The following is a 19946-nucleotide window of genomic DNA, read 5'->3' as shown; positions in this document are numbered from 1 at the left end:
GTTGTCACAAGAGGAGTCCAAGGTGATTAGCTCTAATACAGTTTGCATTTATATAGTGATTCCCATCCATTAGAGTCTCAAGGAAGAGGTCTTGTAGGATGCAATACAGCTGTCATTAAACGTGTCCCATAATTTTAGGCACCCAAATGTTCTGTCTGGCTTCAAGCTGCTTTTACAGAAAGGAATGAGCTTCCTGTAGGTCCCGTGTTGTATCTGCCGTTCCCCTGCAGTTGTCTCATGTAACTTAGGACATTTCATACGGTTCAGAGCATAAACATAACCCGTGTACCAGCGTCTGGATGGAACCTTCAGGGTTTTGATGTTTGCGTGTCTTGTTTCCTTCCAGTGTCACAAGGAGTGACATGGGTGACCAAGACCTGTATTTTCTGGGTGACTGGTGGCAAACTCCAGTCCACGTGTCACTGCAATGAGTCCTGTATCCAGCTTTCTCCTTTCAACCTTTTTCTTTCCCCTTTTGGGAGACAAGGGCAAGACTCTGCAACATTTAGGTCGTGAAGCTGAAGTGGATCCAGTTGTCTTTTGGGGGGTCATCAGGCTATGTTGAAGGGTGGGATTAGCAGTATATGAAGAGAAAAGCATATGTAAGGGCTATCCAGATCAAGTATCTGCAAAGTTTCTCAAAGCTGCTGATTCAGATGTTGCTAATTATATGGTTGAAATTAGCAGAGGAAGCATTTTACTGCTCTGAATGATAAGCAATACCAGGAAGCCTCTGTCACTAGCTCTACTCACTGCTGTTTTTGTCCTTTTTTAAAGAAAAGATGTGACTAAAAAAAGCTTAATGACAGGGAGAAGGGATGTTTGCAAAAGGCACAAAACAGTCACTGATTTACAAAGCTTAAGGGAAATCCTTGGGTGTTGAACATGACTATTTGCTGCAGAATTCAGCTCCACTCATCTATAGAGGTGCCAGGTGCTTCAGATCCTCACAATCCAGAGAGCAACTGGGGTCAGCTCTCCCACTAAGACACCCCTATTCAAACGTGTAAATGTGCATCTCCATGTGTGTTGAGTGTCTGTGTTCACGTGATAGTCAATAATGAGACCCTGTGATCCAGTTGCCTATATCTAAGCACTAAGTGCTGTGTGAGATGCCTGTAAGCATCCACATGGACCCCAGATGCTGTTCCAGAAGACCCTGGATCTCATAGACATCTGCCAGCCTTGTGCTAATGCTGTAGGTTATAAAACATCTCCAGTGGTGCCAGGCATCTCAGTGTAGGCAAATATATTGAACCCCTTAATTGCAGCCAGCAGAGCTGGAGAGTTGTTCAGCTCTACAGAACAGTCTAAGAAAGAAAAAGGAAAGGGTAGGAGTAGACCCACATCTCAGAAGCCACCTGAGCTTTTTGGGTGCCCCACAGATGTATTCATGAGAGACAGTGCTTTTCTATGTCATGCCCAGTTTATCTACAGTATTCATAGCCGTAGGACATCCAGGACACCACAGACAAAATGTGTCCCAAATCTGCTGTTCACATTAATAGGAAAAAGTTCTCCAAATCCTATGTTACAACCAGTTGGTGAGGATGCCCCACAGCTGCGGGCCCTTGGAGATCTGCAAATGGGGACAAGAACACTCTTTTCTTGCCAGCTTTCATAAACTGTCTTTGAACATCTACTATGGGCCGCCAATGGTTAAATACGGGGTACAAGGTTCTTACAACACAACACAACACACTGGGTTGTGTTCTCATGGAAAACATTAATATGTTGCTGTTATAAAGCATCAGACTTTCCCAGCAGACTAGGCATAAACTATTATCAACAACACCACAGTAAAAGGTGCTACAACATTTACAGGAACCCACCAGACCTAACCTATAGGCATGAAATGAGGACAGCATGACAGGGTTGCTTGCAAGAGTGAAGAACACATCTCCATGATGCACTATTTTTTTGTTCCTAAATGTCCTTTAAAACATCTGTCCATCTTCCATGGTGCAAATGTATGAACTTTGATGGCATTTCATCTGTATAACTTAGTACACACCAGATAAACATGTTTTATGCCATCAGTCTGAGGCTTCACAAAGTTGTTGGATTTTAAAAGGACCCTAGAGAGCACCAAGAACAAAGGCCAGACATAGAAGATTTTTGGTTTGAACAATGGAGTTTAGATAAAGCAGCGCCGCAACATGCTGTGCCTTCCCCGTTGTGTTTGGTGTGTGGTGGATTCTTGAGGTCTCCTGGATTTCTCTAGAAGCAGTAAAACCACTATGATATAAACAAGCAGTAGCAGATGAAGACAGAATTAGTAGACTGAGGTTAGATCCTAGGATGGCCCATCTTGCTAGGCTGGTGGTTTTAAAGCAGAGCTAATCTCCAAAGTTGCTGGCTCATATTCCTGTTCCCCATGATTTCAGTATATGTAGATCACATCTACCCTTAAGCTCATCCTTGAAAACAGGATGGGTTTGACCTGCTTTAAAAAAAGATGCATTTGGCATTAGTATTATTTTTGGGAGATGGGAATGAAGGAAATTTCTGCTTACTGAGCAAAATATGCCATTACTCCTGAAAAGGTGGCCAGAAAAATGATCGTGCTGAAGGTGCTGCTATTGGCTAGCTGTGTGAAAGGGAAGGCACCCGTAGTCAAAGGGCTACTATGTTTTTTTGAGAGAAGTTGCCTAAAAATCTGCCTTCTAATGCCAGAGGCACAACAGGACTTCCCATGTGTGCCATGTTTTATCCAAAGAATCATAGAATCATTTTGGTTCGAAAAGATCCTCAAGATCATCAAGTCCAACTGTTCCCCCAGCCCTGGCACTGCCCCATGTCCTGAGAACCTCATGTCCGTCTGTTCAACCCTCCAGGGATGGTGACTCCAGCACTGCCCTGGGCAGCCTGTTCAATGCCCCACAGCCCTTTGGGAAGAAATTGTTCCCCAGATCCAACCTCAACCTCCCCTGGCGCAACTTGAGGCCGTTTCTTTGTGTCCCTGTCTCCCCTCAGCTCCTGTTCTCCAGCTGAACCCCCCAGGTCCCTCAGCCGCTCCCATCACACTTGTGCTCCAGCCCCTCACCAGCTCCGTTCCCTTCTCTCAACTCACTCCAGCACCTCAAGGCCTTTCTTGGCATGAAGGGCCCAGAGCTGCCCCCAGGATTTGAGGTGCCCTGTACATGGGATGGTCACTAGATATTATAGAATAAATATATATACATATATATATACCTGTGTGTCTATCATCTAGCAGATATGTAGCAATGCTGCATGCCCTCTGCCAACATTCAGCAGCTTGTGCTTTAGTGATGTGAAACACAGCAGACAGACAAACAACTAGTGTTTATCCACATTACCTTCCTCAAAGTGTGAACACCAGCAAATCCCTTCCTTTCCTTTCCTTTCCTTTCCTTTCCTTTCCTTTCCTTTCCTTTCCTTTCCTTTCCTTTCCTTTCCTTTCCTTTCCTTTCCTTTCCTTTCCTTTCCTTTCCTTTCCTTTCCTTTCCTTTCCTTTCCTTTCCTTTCCTTTCCTTTCCTTTCCTTTCCTTTCCTTTCCTTTCCTTTCCTTTCCTTTCCTTTCCTTTCCTTTCCCTCGTCCAACTGTCTCTATATACTAGGTGGAAAATAAACTAAGCATCCTGGTAAGGGTGCTGGGGTGGGATCATAAAATCACAGAATCATTTTGGTTGGAAAAGACCCTCAAGACCATTGAGTCAAACCATTAACCCAACCCTGGCATCAAACCGTGTCTCTAAGAATCTCATCTGTGCATCTTTTAAACAGCTCCAGGGATGGTGACTCCCCACAGATCTCTTGGCTTATCTGTTCAGGGGCAGGTAGACTTTGTGAAGAGCCAGGGTACAATTGGGATAGGGGGTGCCCATGCACATCTCCTGGGGATGGAGTGGGAGAACAAGATTTTCCACCATCTCTGCTTCACCGGTGATGGGTTTTCTTAAAAGCAGGATATGAGAGTTCAGGGAAGCAGCTCGTGGCATAGTGGTGGCTTTCAGCACTGCCCCAAAGGCACAAGGACAACTGTCTTATCTTCCCATGATGTGCCACCAAGACACCTTCCCACAAAACTCTTTCCTACCCCTTGCTAAATAATTGTCTTCTACAGACCGTGTCTGAGACACAATTGTTCATGGCAAGATTAACACTATCTGCAAGGTATTTGGGGAAACACACTTCAACAGCTAACTGCAGCCTACCTGCTCTCCTGGCTAAAGAGGGGACATCAATCTTCAGGGCTGTCAATCCGGCATCCTTCAGAAACACTAATTTTCCCTTAGAAAACAGCCCAAGTGCAATTGCTCACTGAGCAGTTACGAGCTGTTAATTCTCCTGGCTCTGATGGCTTTAGCATACTTTTCTAATTTCAGAAAGCGGTTTCCGTGCTGCTCTGTGTGGAATAATCTGATTTATGTGGTTCAGGAAAAGGTAGCAAAAGACACAAACTTTCTCTGGGACCTTCTGTTTGCTGCTTTGGTCAATCTTATAATTATCCCACAGTGGCTAAAATGAGAAGAGCACACACCTAAACAAACATATGTGGACATATATGTGTGTGTGCGCTCATGGATGTGGGTATTTATTTAGGTGTGTTTATCTGTATATATAGCTATCTATAGATATAGGCCTATTTCTAGAGATAGCAATGCAGACATATACATATATAGTCGCAGACAGACTTTTTTTTCCTAATGCTTTCTAGTGCATGGTTGCTTAAAAGTTGCTCTGGTTACATCTGCTCAGATGCTGTCCTGCTCGGAGTCAGCCCACAATCTCCTTTCAAAATGTTGGTTAAATGCAGCTGTTACTGGTGACGCAAAGATGCTGTTCCCCAGGGAGGGAAATAATAACACAAAACAATCTCTCTCTAAAGATGTCTCATCTATCTTGCCAAATTCCCTGATTCTGACATCTCTTGACATATTTACTTTAAGCAAAAAAAAATCAAAGGAAGGTTTATTAATACCAGAGCCATGCTTGGGTGTGAAAGACAAGAGGCTTTCCTTGCTCTCTGAAAGTCATCATCCAACTGAGAAAAAAAAAGTCATTCATTTTTTTATATTTCCACAGAAGGCTCATATATTTCATTTCAGAAGGCTCAAGAGACCTGCAGTAGATGTTTTTGCTTCACTTATCACTATAAGGCAGCCGCCCTTATGGTAAGAAAAGGCAACTACAAGACAACATGAAACATCACTATGAGGTGAGTGCAAGGCTCGACAGAAGAAAGCAACTTCTTGCAAATACAAGGTAATAACAATAATAATAGTGAGTAATAGATGCAGCTAAAAAGCATTTGTTAATCGAGATACAATTCCAAAGCTGGGAGAAGCTACCCATTTTTCTAATGTTCTTTGCACTGGGCAGGCATCACCTAAGCAATGCCATGTTGCCATTTAATCTGAGCAATGATGATAGGTTAATTTGTCTTACCATTAAATATAATTAAATTCATCTCTGTGTAGCTAGACCAGAAAACTCGTGGCAAATGACTACCGAGCCTTGTGTATAGAATAATGAGGATGATAATCTTGGGATGTTTTATTAAAAAAACCTTGTGAAGAGAGGCAATAACTTTCCAAGTAAGAGCAGAAGTTGATCATTATGATACCTCATCTAATGTCCATTAGGAAGGACAGTCCACATCACCTGTCTGTGTAGTGACCACTTGTGTATTCAGGGGACAAAGACAAAGACGGATCCATGAAATCCAGGACAACAGGCTTTGCTTCCAGCCTTTTTTCTAGCCTCAGGTGCCTGGGGTTGGAAAGTCTATATTTCTTCCTTGTGCTGGTAACAAATGGAAAACTCTATTCTTCTTTGTACCCTTCCCTTGCTGGTCTACCTTGATCAAGTCCTAGGTGCCAGCATGGAAGGTTTAAAAGAAAGGGCCTCTTTTCTTTAGGGGAAATCTAGATTGTTCAGATGGAGAGGTCTACAGCAGATGACTTCCACCACAGGACATGGTTGAGAGAGGTGGGATATGGGAGACAATGACTTCGTGCAGCTTAGTAAAGCTCTCAGTGTGTGCAAGATGCTCAATGACTCCAACACCTACTCCAGAAATTTCCCAGAAACCTCTGGGGCTAAAATACTTCTTTCCACTTTATGGAATGGGAAAAGGTGAGTCCCACCAAACTTCTTCCAAAAGTGACATCATCCAGCACGGAGACAACACGTTTTGCTATTGTGTAGCTGGAGCGGTACCTGGTGTATACAACCTTGTCTGTTCCTCAACTGCATGATATAATGCATGCAGGTGCCCAAAGAACCTCTTTTCTCACTAAACAACTTCATTCATATGTTGCTTCACTGTTGAGGAAAAAAAGTAATACAAATACAATACACCCTATGCTGCGGTTGGATTTAAAATTAAGTTCATTCTCCCAAAGGGATTGTGTATCATCTTCAAGCCTTGCAGCTTGTGGTTAGATCTTTATCTCCAACTGTCTGAAAATAACCCTTGCTGCAAATGATCAGTCCCTAATGCCATAGCCCATATCCAAGGAGGACTCTTCCAAGTACCACTGAGAAAGCAGAGGTTTCTGCTCAATTCTTTGCAAATTGTAGAAATAGAGAAGCAACGGCGTATGGATGGAAATGTCTTTCTCTGAAAAACAAGGTCACATCCTTTCAGGTGACTCTGTTGACAGCTTTGCTATCAAGTTAACACAGAACTGTAGTCTGGGGGACATTCAGAAGCACTACAGAGCCCCAGCTGGGCTAACACCCAGACAGAGGCAGGAAATTTCTGCCAACTACTCTTTTGCCAATCACCTGAATTTGAGTAAAAATAAGGTCCATAGATCAGATGTATAGACCAAACCTTTTTTTTTTTTTCAGTTTATTTTTTTTTTCCCCAAGGACCTTACCAAACTCTCTCAATGTGCTATGAATTCATTTACTATGGTGTGCTTGTTTCAAAATTGTAACTACGCCAGCATCAGTTCAATATCGATTCTTACATGTTACTTTGCTTCAGCAAAGGACTTCGTCCCCACCCATTTACAATGAACACACCACTAAAGAAACCATCTGATCCTTAATTTACACCTTTCAAACAAGAGGTTCTCTGTTAAAAAACTGCATAAGCAGGGTTTCTACTGGTTTGATGGACATCTCTTTTAGCTGTGTTTGTACATGCCCTAGCACAGATACACACATAAGCACTGGAATAATTAGTAACAACCTGGTGGGAAAATGATTGCCTGATGGAGAAGCTGGAGTCTCAACATCAAGGAACAACCTCCAACCACTTCTTAGTGCCCCTGAGCCTGCTTTAGGTTTCCCCAAGATCTCTTTACTAATGGGATCATGGCAGCTGCAGCCCTTTCTGGCTTTGAGGAGAATTTCAAATTCAAACAACTCCCATCAAAACAAAGATGTGGCTTTGGCAAGCTCGGAAATTGTTTCCAAGAGGAGGCAGCAAACTAGAGCTCATCAAAGGTTCTAAATGAGACTGTGCTCCCTACATTAGCTTGAATGAGGCCAAGACTTCACATTCCATGCACAAATACAGATTCCTACCCTTTCCCTCGTCTCGTTGGTGAGGAACTTGGTACATTCACTGTAGTTTGCCCAGGTGCGGTTGTTGCCCAGGACCAGCTCCCAGCTCCCATTCAGGTCACACCGGCGATAAGCGTGGCCTGTGGGAGAGAAACAAGAGACAGAGTAAATGGAACTAGACCTGGTAGAACAGGAGAAACTTCTTCCAAGGGTGGATCCCATCAGCCCTGATGCCTCTTGCCTGCTTTGAAGTTCAGCTGCAAGAACACCATTTCTATGTTCTTAGGAACTTTACCAGTTTTCTAACAGAAACACCAGGGAGCTAATAACAAGTTGCACTTAGCTTAAGATATTTGGTCTACAAAACATGGAGAGAAGCTTTGAAAATTCCTGAAGCACAGAATCATCCTCAGAGCTGCAGTTCTTCCTAAGAAATTAAACAGTGATCTGTATTGTCCTGCTCTTCGTTTACAAATTCAGTGCATCTCAAGGTACATTTTTCTCTGGATACCTTCCTCATGATGATGGAGAAAGAAGAGTAGGCAAGGTTTCACCTCAAGATTCAGCTGGCAGATGAAAAAATATGTATTTAAATGTCTGCGTGTTGGGAATCACTGCATGGGTTCCGTGTAAAAGTCTCATTACAGTTAATGGGGATGAAGTCAGTCAGCAAATGTTTCTGTTCCAGAAGTGACTCCAGAAGGAAGAGCTTAGAGAGACCTCTGCATCTAAGGGTCTTAATCTGACTCCCACCCTGGCTGACTTGACCAGTGGATATCAGCAAGGTGGGGAATCCATGCCATGTTGGGTTATAGAGAAAAAAGGATGAATTACTTGTTCCTCCTGGCCTCTAATGAGAAGTGCATATGCAGGGTTCTCTGTGAGAGGTCATCATTAGCAGGCCCTGTTGTGATAGGACAAGGGGTGATGGTTTTAAATTAAGGGAAGGGAGATTCAGGCTAGACATGAGGAAGAAAGTTTTTATAATGAGGGTGGTGAGAGCCTGGCCCAGGTACCCAGAGAGGTGGTGGATGAACCATCCCTGGAGACATCCCAGGCCAGGGTGGATGGGGCTCTGAGCAACCTGAGCTGGTGAAGATGTCCCTGCTCATGGCAGGGGGGGCACTGGATGAGCTTTGAAGGTACCTTCCAACTCAAATTATTCTGTGATTCTATGATACTGTTATCAGCCGAAGGTTAAGATATGTCAGCTCACAGTCCCTTATAGAAAAGGCAGGATGTGCAGCCAGGGTGCTTGTTTTCTGAAAACCACGTGAGTGCTCTGCTGGGAACATCTAGTCTTATTTCTATAATTTTTTTAGTCTTTGGGTGCACAGATTTGCCTAAGAAAAGTGAATGTTTTAGATTCAAAAATATACTGAGGAGTGTGTGTACTTCAATCGCTTCTAAAAACATGCACAGACTTTGCGGCACCAGGACCAAGCCAAGAAATGCGCTGCCTGAGGGAAAGTGAGATAGGGAGGAATTCACACTTTCTGGTTACCAGCGCTGGTCTCAGATGCCCACCACAGGGGTCTGAGCAAAGATCAGGGACTAGAATTAACACACCGATGAAGTGAAGAATATAAATTGGAAGAATATCTTTGTGGGTTTCTGTTGCTACTCAAAGTTTGTGGCATCAAAAAATACAGGTTTGTAACCCTGCAAGACTATCCAGTTGTAGGTATGTAGCTGGTGCTTATAATGGCCTCTTATATAACCAGGGTGGGTGCCCAGAAGATGAAACTAGATTCTTTTCAGTGATGCCCAGCAAGAGGATGAGGAGCAATGGGCACAGACTGAAACACAGAAGGTTCCATCTGAACATGAGGAGAAACTTCTTCACTTTGAGGTTCCAGAGCCTGGCCCAGGCTGCCCAGAGCGGGTGTAGAGTCTCCTTCTCTGGAGACATTCAAATCTGCCTGGACCGACCTGCGTGATCTGCTCTAGTGACCCTGTGTGATCTGCTCTGGTGACCCTGCATTAGCAAGTGGGTTGGACTAGATGATCTCTAGAGGTCCCTTCCAACTCCAACCCCAACCATTCTGTCCTTCTGTGATTACAGTCTGAGTGGAGCAGGTGGGAAATCTGTCATTGTTTAGATTAAAACAGAGATTTTCTTCTCTCTCAGTATACATTAAAAAACAACAAAAAAGGTTTCTTTACTTCCTTTTGCCTGGCTTTGCTGCTGCTTGAATGGGAGTCACCATGTGATTAAAAAAAAGGATGCTAAAGAGGATTTCTTATTTTCTGACTCCCTGACTTATTTTCTGACTCCCTTCTGACTGTGCTGCAGTTTACCAGGCTCTTCTGACACTGAGTACAACACCTACCTTTGTGATGAAAGTCATAGATGTACTCGGGACATGGCACTGCCACCACTTTGCCTGGCACACCTTCAGGCCAGCAGACAATACCATCCCACTCAGGAAGGCAAAAGCCATCTGTGGAAGAGACACAAGGATAAAAAAGAGTCAGTTGACCTGCAGAGGTCACACTAATGCCTCTGTCCCGCTGTTTGGAGAGGGTTTTCCATGAAAAAGCCAACACTACTGTCACACAAATTGAGAAAGTTTCTCTTAGGCATCATTGCAATTTTCTTCTCAGTGTTTAGTTCCAGAAGGAGCAGCTTCTCTCTGGTTCGTTCAGGAAGATGTGGTCAGACATGGGATAATAACTGAGCACTCTCTGAGAGGGATCAATACATTAGTACCCAAGGGAATGGCAGGAAGATGTGCCAGGGAAGTTTTAGGTTGGACATGAGGAAAAGGTTCTTCACCCAGAGGTGCTGGACACTGAACAGGCTCCCCAGGGAGGTGTCACGGCCCCAACCTGACAGTGTTCAAGAAGAGACTGGACAACATCCTCAGACACACAGTGTGAACTGTGGGGTGTCCTGTGCAGGGACAGGAGTTGGACTCCATGATCCTTGTGGGTCCCTTCCAGCTTAGGACATTCTTTGATTCTATGATCTGGAAAGTTCGTTTCCTTTGTGGGATGGAAGAAATATAAATGGGGTGGGAGAGCAAAGTGGAGAACAAGAGGACTTGAGCATTCAGGACTCTGTAGGCTGCCAAGCAATGTGAAGATCCCCAAAGGATCTTGGCTTTGTATAGTCTTGATATGGCAGTGGAGGTTTGAGCCTGGTCTACCAAGGACCTATATTATGCTGTGGCTACATGATTGTGAGGTTCAAAGCTACCAGTTCATCCTTCCCTGAAAATTATTCATGCCCACGGAGTAGATTTGTTATGATTTAATGCTTACAGACCATTAATCCAAATTGAACTATAATTTTAACTCACTATTCATATCAGCCAGTGCTAGGCTATGTTGCAATGCTTTGCTGCTTTCTCAGATGTGCTTGTGTGCCTGAATTTGTGTGTGTTTTAAGTAATACTAAGACTAGCAAGAATCTGCAGAGAGGTGTCTGTGGCAATGTTTCCAACCATAGATAAAATTTTATTAAGGAGTGAAATGATGTAATTTCTGTTTCCTAAAGATTTGCATTCTTTCCCATCTAACATTCTTTTCGTCTATGACTTCACGAGTCCCGGCTTCCCTCTCCTCCTGTTTCCCTGTGCTGTCATCACGGGGCAAGATGCAGGTCATGCACTGATTGATTTGGAGCCGTGCCCATGCTAATTGGCTGGCAGCACACACACGGTCGCCTGATTGACCGGTTGCCTGCTGCCAAGCACATGTGCAATGGTTGAGTTTTCCCAGCTTTTCTCCCTGCTTACTCACTATTTTGGATTTCTGCCCTTTGCTCGGTCACAGATTTTCAGAAAAGGAGCAGGAAGAGAATGGGCAGGTGGAAAAGTCACATGAACCCAGTTGCCTTAGAAATACGAACATCCCAGGAATGGTTTATCCCTTTCTGTTTACCACTTTGCATGTCTCACTGCTACTTCCTAACCTTTAGAGAAGGAAGTGGTGGGGTGGTCGTTACAGGATTTTTCTTTAAATCACCCTTGTTGTCACTTTTTGTTCATTGAAGAGTGCTAAAATAGCCCTGAAAGAAAAGTCCTGCCTCCCCCCATACACAGGTCTCCCTCTTTTCTCTATGTGTGTTCATTTATTTGCACATATCTGTGATTTATGTGCTTAGTGCAAGGTAAAACAAAGATACAAACCAAGAGAAAAGTCCTATCCCAAATGTTATATCTACCTTTTTTTGCACACCCATTCTTTTTTAATTGGCAGGTGAATAATTACACATTTAAAGTTCTTTAATTGTCATTTTGCAGTTCTCCAGAACTTGAGAAGTAATTAAGCACGTCTTCTGTTGGCCCGTAATTATGAGAACGTTCACTTCTCTCTTAACAAATGGAGGCACCAGCCAATTCAAGGGCTCCAGTGCCATGTCCTACATGACCATGTAGGCTAAGAGGGTCATGAAGAAGCTCTGGGTTTGCCACCAGCCGCTGAAGCAGATGAGACACCAGCACTGGAGCCAGAGATTCCTGGGAGATGGGTTACCCACCCTCCCTGCTGCCTCATCTACCTCATTGTCCGTTCAGCCTGCAAGGGACAAAGCCAGAACTTAGCCATATTTAGAAGGGCTGACAAGTCATCCTAGTTTCTTGAAAGCTGTGGCAATTGACCTTATTTTCAACACTATTTAAAAAGAGGGAAGTCAAACCCTGTTTCCCCACCTCTTACATCCTTCCAGCTTCTCAGCCACCCATTTCTGCAGCTTTTGATCCATTAGCTCCCAGTCCCACAAGGGACCACGTTCAGATGTGGATGTTCAACATGGGCTTCATTTCCAATCCCTGAGGAGTTTGAGAAGGACTGTGCACCCAAATTTAACCTGTTGCTTACATACGCCTTTGCATTGTACTGTATTAATTGCACCCGTCAGTTAAAATACAGCTTCAGTGGCATAATTGAAGAGAAAAGTGGTGGATCTGCCCCAGCTCTGTGTTTGGAGCAGCATCTGTTTTCCATGCTGATGGCAGCCCCTGAAGGTTTTTAATCAACAGTGTACAAAGCATGTGAGAGACAGGAATTACATGGGAATGAAAATAAAACCGAACAGCCTGCTCTTATCTGCAAAAGAGCTCCACTAGAAAAGTAATGATAAGCACAGCCAAGATCTCAGCATGTTTCATTAATATCAAAGCTAGTGCCTTAGCGATCTTTCAACCAAACAGTAATTTATCCATTGTAATGAATGTGCTTTCACAAGATTAAATAAGAATCCAGGATTGCTTTAAAGACCTTTGGCTGGTACGGTGCCCTCCAGGGTCTGAGCTGACAGGGATCAATTCAGTTTGCTGGTATTTTAGGACACAAAAAACAACAGAAGAGCTCATCGTTTAACAGCTGATTACTTATCTTTAATTTAGTGCTGATGAATAGGACCAGACTAATCACTGCCTATCTTCTAAAGCATTAGCTGCGAGTGGGAGTAAAGGAGCTAAAATTCCTCAGCATCAATGTGATAAAAAGGAGGGGAAAAAATTATTGCCTGTTGTCTCATTCCAGTCACATTAGAGGAAGAATAATACTACATTTCCTATTAATGAAAACTGGAAAAGACCTTCCCTTTGGCTCTGTACGTTGCAGGATAACTTACACTGTGAAAACCAGTTTGTTTATTTTTCAGTTCTCTGGAAGGATCAAAAGAAAAAGGGAAAAAAAAAAAACACCCCACAAAATTTGGATTGGGACAAAATGTTATTGTCTCTGAGGTTTTTTTGCAGACAAGAAAGTAAATAAAGCTCTTGGAGTGGTCTAACTTAAGACCAATTCTTTTTACAAAATAAATAAATTTGGGTAAACTTTAAAATGAATGCTGTGGAGAAACAACATTGGGGAGAAAAAAATTCATCTGAATGTCAGGCTCTGAAATACTGAGAGAAAAACCTTCCACTCGTCTACAATCTTCAGAACAACTTGCAGAAGTCAGCCTTCACATGTAAACAGTTTAGTTTAGTATCGTAATACAATATATGTCCAGAAAATATTAATCTGGAAAAAGTATCTGGTGGGTATATGTCCTCTCCATGCTGTAAACATGTACACTCGCAATGGACTCATTAAGAAGAAAACTGATGCTTTCTGGATAACAAAATAGGCTATTACTGCTTTTGGGGTACTTTGATTCCCATAATCCTCCCAAAAAGCAAAATGCTGAAAACTGTGCAAGAAACACAGTGCAAAACCGTGTTGGGACACCTCTGGACTGATGCTTTATCATGAGGACAGTTTGGGGAGCCACCAGCTGCCCCAGAAAATTGAAAAAAAAAAGAAAGGTAATCTTTGCTGCCTCTCACTGCACCTGAAATCTTTCTGTGCCTCTGTGTTTTCACCCATGGAATTGGTTCATTAAATCTATATCAGGATCTGGTGGGACTCTATCTTCAGAAAGTGGCTGAGTCTCCCTTCAAAAGATGCAAATGAATCTGTCGCCATTATCATGAACTGTTACAACACAAAGAAATGCCTTCAATCTCCTCTCCATCTTTCTATTTCAGTGCTGAAGAAATTAGTCTTACAGGACAGCGTGAGTAACTGGATGTGGGGCAAGACATTTTCCTTCATCGTCTTTGCAGATGCCTCGTCCCAGTGTTTCACTTTATGTTTCCATAGTTTGATATGAGTTCAGGGGGACAGAGTGATCATACTTGTGGAGAAACTGAGGATCAGTGACCACCATAATCCCTGACTACAAACCTAACACGGGCAGGTGAGATTGGTAGAAGTCAACTGTTGAGGCAGGAATTAAAGCATTGTCTTCTGAGACTTATTTTGCTTCTTCATCCCATGGTAGTTTGCTATAAGAGGCTTCACAGGTTTTGAGACGTCCTTTCTCCTGGTCAAAGAAAATAACTTCTCTGGGGAAAAACTCATAAGTTCGTTTGCTGAAAAGGAACAAGAAGAAAAAATCTTCCAGCAACAGGGAAGGTTTGGCAAATGGGTAAGTGGCTCTGGAGAAGAACGAAAGGCTTGGCCTCCTTAATCCAACAGGAGAGCTCATCACTTCCTCAAGACAAACTAAACCACAGCAGGGCAGGTATGAGCCTTCAAGTCAGAAAATCTAGTTTATTTCTGTGCATCTGCATACCATTTTATCACAAACTATCTTTGCCCTTCTTCTAGGGCTAGACTGTGAAATTGCGTGGGCAGGGCATGTCCCTCTGTGCCTGAGGTGTCTGAAGGTTACTATTATAGTGTCCCCATTCATCTCACCGTTGCTTGGATTTTTCATGAATACTCTCTTACAGTAGTACTGTACTACAGAGTAGTTGTAGTAGCACAAATTACTGTAGTTTTAGAACAGATGTGCCTTGCAGCTCTCCTTAGACCTTGAAGGTAGAAATCTCAGCACATGGAAGGTGTAGTCATTATCACAAGCCAATAAGGGTATTCAGGATGGAGCAAGAATCATAGAATTACTTTGGTTGGAAGAGACCCTCAAGATCATCAAATCCAACCATTAACACGACATTGGGACTAAACCATGTCCCTAAGAACCTCATCTCTGCATCTGTTCAACCCCTTCAGGGATTGTGACCCCACCACTGCCCTGGGCAGCCTGTTCCAATGCCCGACAGCCTTTTGGGGAAGAGATTGCTCCTAATATCCAATCTAAACCTCCCCTGGCACAATTTGAGGCCATTTCTTCTCTTCCTATCACTTGGTACTTGAGAGAAGAGACCAAGTTTAATGTCACTGCTAGGGACTTGTCTTTTGAAGGCAGAAAGGCCGGTCACAGGGTGCTTTGTGAGAAGGCTGCACCACATGCATCTCCCGTTTTGCTCGCTCTTGGTTTCTGCTTGCCTGGCTGAGCCTAGTGAGAAATCCCAGCCTGCTGTACCTCGCTTTGGTGGAGGAGAAACGAGAAGCATATTTAGACCATGCCTGCTCACTGCTCAGACTGTATCCCCTGGGGGAAATGAGGTTTATTCTCTTCTGCCTGTTACTTTTCCCTCGCCTCCTCCCTCCTTTCCTTCCCCTCACTTTCAATTCTGATTTCTGTGCAAGCGGTACACGCATGCGGAGAACACATTAAAACCATCTGCGAGGCTGCTTGGCAGCTGGATAAATGCAAACACGGTCTCAAGGTGTTTATCTAGGGGTATGGAATATAAATCAGCCCGACTTATTCTGGCACCGTGCAAGGCACTAGGGAGACCACATTTGGAATATGGTGTGCAATTGTGGTCACTCTATTACGGGAAGGACATTTGGTGGATTGGAAACAGGCAGGGAGGAGCAACCAAAAAAAAAATGACCCAGCATTTTGGGACAGGATGGGGAGAAAGGGAGCTTGAGGGCCACTGCCTCTGGATGGGGGTCTTTGGTGCTGCAGATGCATTTCAAATCTGGTTGTCAGACCATGTGTGTTTGAATGTTTGCATATATCTGTATCTATAGGTGGGTATGTCTGTAGGAAATCTGAGAGGGGACAGTGTTAGTCAAGAGGATGGACCAGACTCTGTTCAGTAGTGCCCAATGACAGGGTGAGGGGCAACATGCACAGACTGAAACTGAGGAGGTTCCACATGAATATGAGGATAAACTTCTTTGCTGGGAGGTGCCAGAGCCCTGAATCAGGCTGCCCAGAGAGGTTGTGGAGTCTCCTTCTCTGAGACATTCAAACCTGCCTGGACGTGATCCTGTGTGATCTGCTCTGGTGACCCTGCGTTAGCAGAGGTTGGACTGGGTGATCTCCAGAGGTCCCTTCCAACCCCAAACATACTCTGATTCTCTAATTAGTATTGCAGTTTAGCTGGCCTGTGTATTTTTTTTCACCATTCCACCATGTTACTTTACACATCTAACGCATGGACCATTTAAGCCTATCACAACTCCTGAGACCTATTCCTCCTGTGCATTTCAAGACCTACAAAGCTGCTCAGCAGACATTTCTCAATGGGATTGGAAGCCCTTGGCACATAAACCTTGGCAGGTAGAGGCCAGGTGTTGGTGTTTTCTGTCTCTTGCTAGTTCTGACTCAGGCATGACTGGCAAGTGAAAAGCTGCAAGCCCTTGCTGATCATCACAGTCTGCTGACTCCACTGGTAGCTGCTGTAAATGGGTTGGGTGGGTGATGACATTTCTATGCAGGCGTTCACTGCTCTTTTGGCCCATCGCAGAACCACAGATGCAACGAGAAAACCCAGACTTGACCAAGACTCATTGGTTACATCTGTAGTAGTCAATGCATCAGACCATAACTCATTTTCAGGCCCTCCAAGCCCAGCAGGGCTCATATCCACAAGTCTAAACTCCTCCTCATGCACATCCCAGAAGAATAATCTTTCCTGTGCTACCATCTTGAAAGGTCTCCTGGTCCATGTTGGCCCCCAGATGGTGTTCACTGGTGCAGTGACATCTATCCCAGGTAAAAACTGTGCAGCGAGCCTGCTAACAAGGGATGGTTTAGTTGTTTGCAAAACAGTGTTTGGGCCAATGCTCTGGCCCTGCATTGTTGAGCCACCAGGACTGCAAATAGAAACAGGGAGAAGCTGGAAAGACCAGAAGGAGGTGTGGGGTTTATAGAGGTCTGGAGTGTTTTGGGCAAATCCTGACTGCCCTGGATGCCTTTGTCTCAACTTTTAGGGCACCTGAGGGTACTTCACAACCCCTGAGGATGCCCTGGCAGGCTGGATGATCAGGGGATGGTGCTTGAGCTTCTGGAGAGAAAACCAGGAGCAGATCCCGGGCTTCTGCAAGCCCAGAGAGAGTCTGGGTATAGGTCCTTTAGGGACAATGGAGCCATAAACTCACATGGGCAACCCACACACCTTGCATAAATACACACATCTTCTCAACTAAAAATAACCGCTTTCCCCAGCAAATACGTTTGTTTATTAAAAAAACAAGCCATTTTGAGACAAGCTGCAACACCTAGGACTCTGAGAAAGGATCGCCGATGGCTTTTGCTAATAACAGGTTTGTATAAAAAAACTTTCTTCCTCCACAAAATGTCCCATCTCCTTTTCCAAACCAGGGAAAGACAGGCTTTTAATTCATGAGGAAAAAAAAAAAAATCAGGTCTGATGGCTTATGGCTGAGAATTTCACTTCATCGTCTTCCAGGTTTAACTTTGGGGTGGCATCAGGCTGCCCACCATGGCTGAAATGTAATATTTATGTACGTAGAAGAGAAATTTTAGGGTTTCCTGTTCTTTTCAAAAGGCTTTCATCTAGAGACTAAATTTAAAGAAAAAAGGGGGAGGGAAAAAACAGAGAAAAGAAGAAAGGAAGCCAAATGCCTGTGGGGATGGGCATTTTTGTTGTTGTTGTTGTTGCTTTTGGTTTTGTTTTATTTTTTTGGGTCTCTGTTCCTCAATGCCTCAGCCCAGAAGTGGGCGATGAGGAATATATCCTGAGACAGGGCTGTGTGGAGGCACGCTGGACCGGCTCAGTCCTGTTTCCAGGTCTATGTGGAGCTGTGCCCACACCATCCTGTGGACCAGAGCCCATGGAAGGTCCTCAGGCTCAGAGATAAGTCTGGAAAGTGGCCAGGGCAAGGTGGCACTGTCTACATGATCTGCCCTGGGAGGACAGGAGGAGACTAACCCTCCACTAACTAGCATAAAAATAAAAGTTAACATTTTCAGGGTAAAAAAAAGGAACTTGAAGTTTTTACATATGAACAGTTGTTTGTTATTGCTGAAGGAAGTTTAGAATTTTATCAAATCTTTACTTTTTTTTTGCTAGGACTTTGTTTTGGACTGTCAGCCCTGTTGTGAACTGTGGGGTTGTCATATACAGGGACAAGAGTTGGACTCAACCTTCCTTGTGGGTCCCTTCCAACTCAAGACATTCTATGTTCCCACTCTTCAGAAACACTTGCCACGTCTGTTGTTCACCCTGCTGTTCCTTAGTCCCTAATTCAACTCTTGAAATGTGGGTTTGACACATATCTAATTAAATGTCATCTGCTTTATTTCAACTGAGCAAGATATTGCTGAACTATCACAACATATCATACCTGAATATTCCACTTGACAGCCAATTGCCTGGTCTTTCAGGGCATGGGCCAGGAATCAGAAGAAAGATAAAATCAAGACAGACAGTGAACATCCCTTCCAGCCTCTGGAAGTCTCCTTCCAATGAACATCTCCTACCAGTCTCTACCAGATGGGTGGACATCACTACTCTCCATACCCCTGTCAGCTCTTTCCACATTCCACAACATCCAGTTCAAGTTTTAGGGCTACTTTGCTGTTTTTTTTGTGGCCATTTTTGGTAGCTGGAGCTACATTAAGGTCAGCCCTTTGGCACAAAGATGAATCCAGTGTTGGCAAAGCTTGTGAGGGTGCAGGATGGTTGGGACAACAACATTACCCCCCAGTGTTACACCCCTAAAATCTCATTTCCCCTCTTGGGGGCAAGCAGTGGTGCTGAACTCACTGTTTCCCCCCCATAGTGTGTCTTATTCGCTTTTGTTAATCCATGTAGCCATTTCTAGCCTACGATTAGGAAGTAAATGCATTAGGAGTGGGTAGCTGCAAGGTGAGAGATGGAACAGCAGATATCAGCCCAAAAACAAAGTCCTGTGCTGATCCAGGCTACCTCTTAACACCCATAGACATCTCTGAAAATTAGATTTTTCACTTTCTAAAATGTTGGTTGAATGAATAGTAGAGTGGAAAAGAAGTAAGTTGCAGTGCTGAACTGTGGGATAAATCAATGAATTTGTTACAAATCCATTCCCTCACTAGACTGAATGGGAACCTGCCCATTTATACCAGGAAAATAACTGGTCTGTGAAACACGCTCAGCTATGAAACAGCCTAAAGACGATGAGAACCCAGGTACCCATTTCACTGCAGGAAATTTCAAATGTGTTTTCCTCATTTCAAAACAAAACTGGAGACTTTAAAGTGAGAGCAATGACAAGAGTTTTGAGCTTCAGTCAAGTGGGATTTGTACATAGATTTTCATTAGTCTCTTTCCACCTGGATTTGAATCTTTGGAGCCTCACCTTGAATTCCAGGACAAAAGGAAATGTGGTTTGTGGCTTGTGTCCTGGCTGAAGAGTAAGGAGATGAGAATCCAAATCTTGGCTTTGCCACAGACTCTCCTTTGAGATGGGAGGTGAGGCGTTGAATATCCATGTGCGTCAGCTCCCAAAAATGAGGACAGCAGCCCTACCAAGCTTTCACGCCAGCTTATATGATATTTCTTTCTATCTAAAAAAATAATTTAAAAAAAATTGAAGTCTCCCAAATTCCCTCACTGCTTCTGAAAACGCAACTTACTGACCATTATGTAGTGGAGTAAATGACAACACTGGGCTGCAATCGCAACCACGCAAAGGCAGGCTCCGAGAATATCTCTGGTAGGTGGTATCTAACAACTTCTGATGAATGGGAATAGGGTCTAGGCTGATGGAAGGACAATATCTGACAGCACTACATGGATGCCTACACACCTCGATAAGAAGTGTGGTTGCATGGGAGCAAGGAGAGAAGGCAATATGGAATGAGTCAGCTT

General features: G+C 43.8%; 1 protein-coding gene across 3 annotated transcripts in view; it reads right to left on the bottom strand.

The window, feature by feature from the left end:
• The window catches only part of PTH1R (parathyroid hormone 1 receptor), a 123675-nt gene that overhangs the window by 32645 nt on the left and 71084 nt on the right, over window positions 1-19946 (bottom strand). For all 3 annotated transcript variants that reach the window (XM_082046771.1, XM_082046770.1, XM_082046772.1), the window contains 2 exons: window positions 9819-9929; window positions 7507-7625 (listed from right to left, as the gene is read on the bottom strand). In XM_082046771.1, coding sequence (XP_081902897.1) covers window positions 7507-7625; window positions 9819-9929 — 230 coding nt within the window. The remainder of the gene's footprint in view (window positions 1-7506; window positions 7626-9818; window positions 9930-19946) is intronic.

Source organism: Streptopelia decaocto, assembly GCF_964273445.1.
Source record: "Streptopelia decaocto genome assembly, chromosome: 2".
In the NCBI taxonomy this organism is placed as follows: Eukaryota; Metazoa; Chordata; class Aves; order Columbiformes; family Columbidae; genus Streptopelia; species Streptopelia decaocto.
The sequence above is the reverse complement of the archived record's forward strand: the minus strand, read 5'-3'. Positions and strand labels throughout refer to the sequence as shown.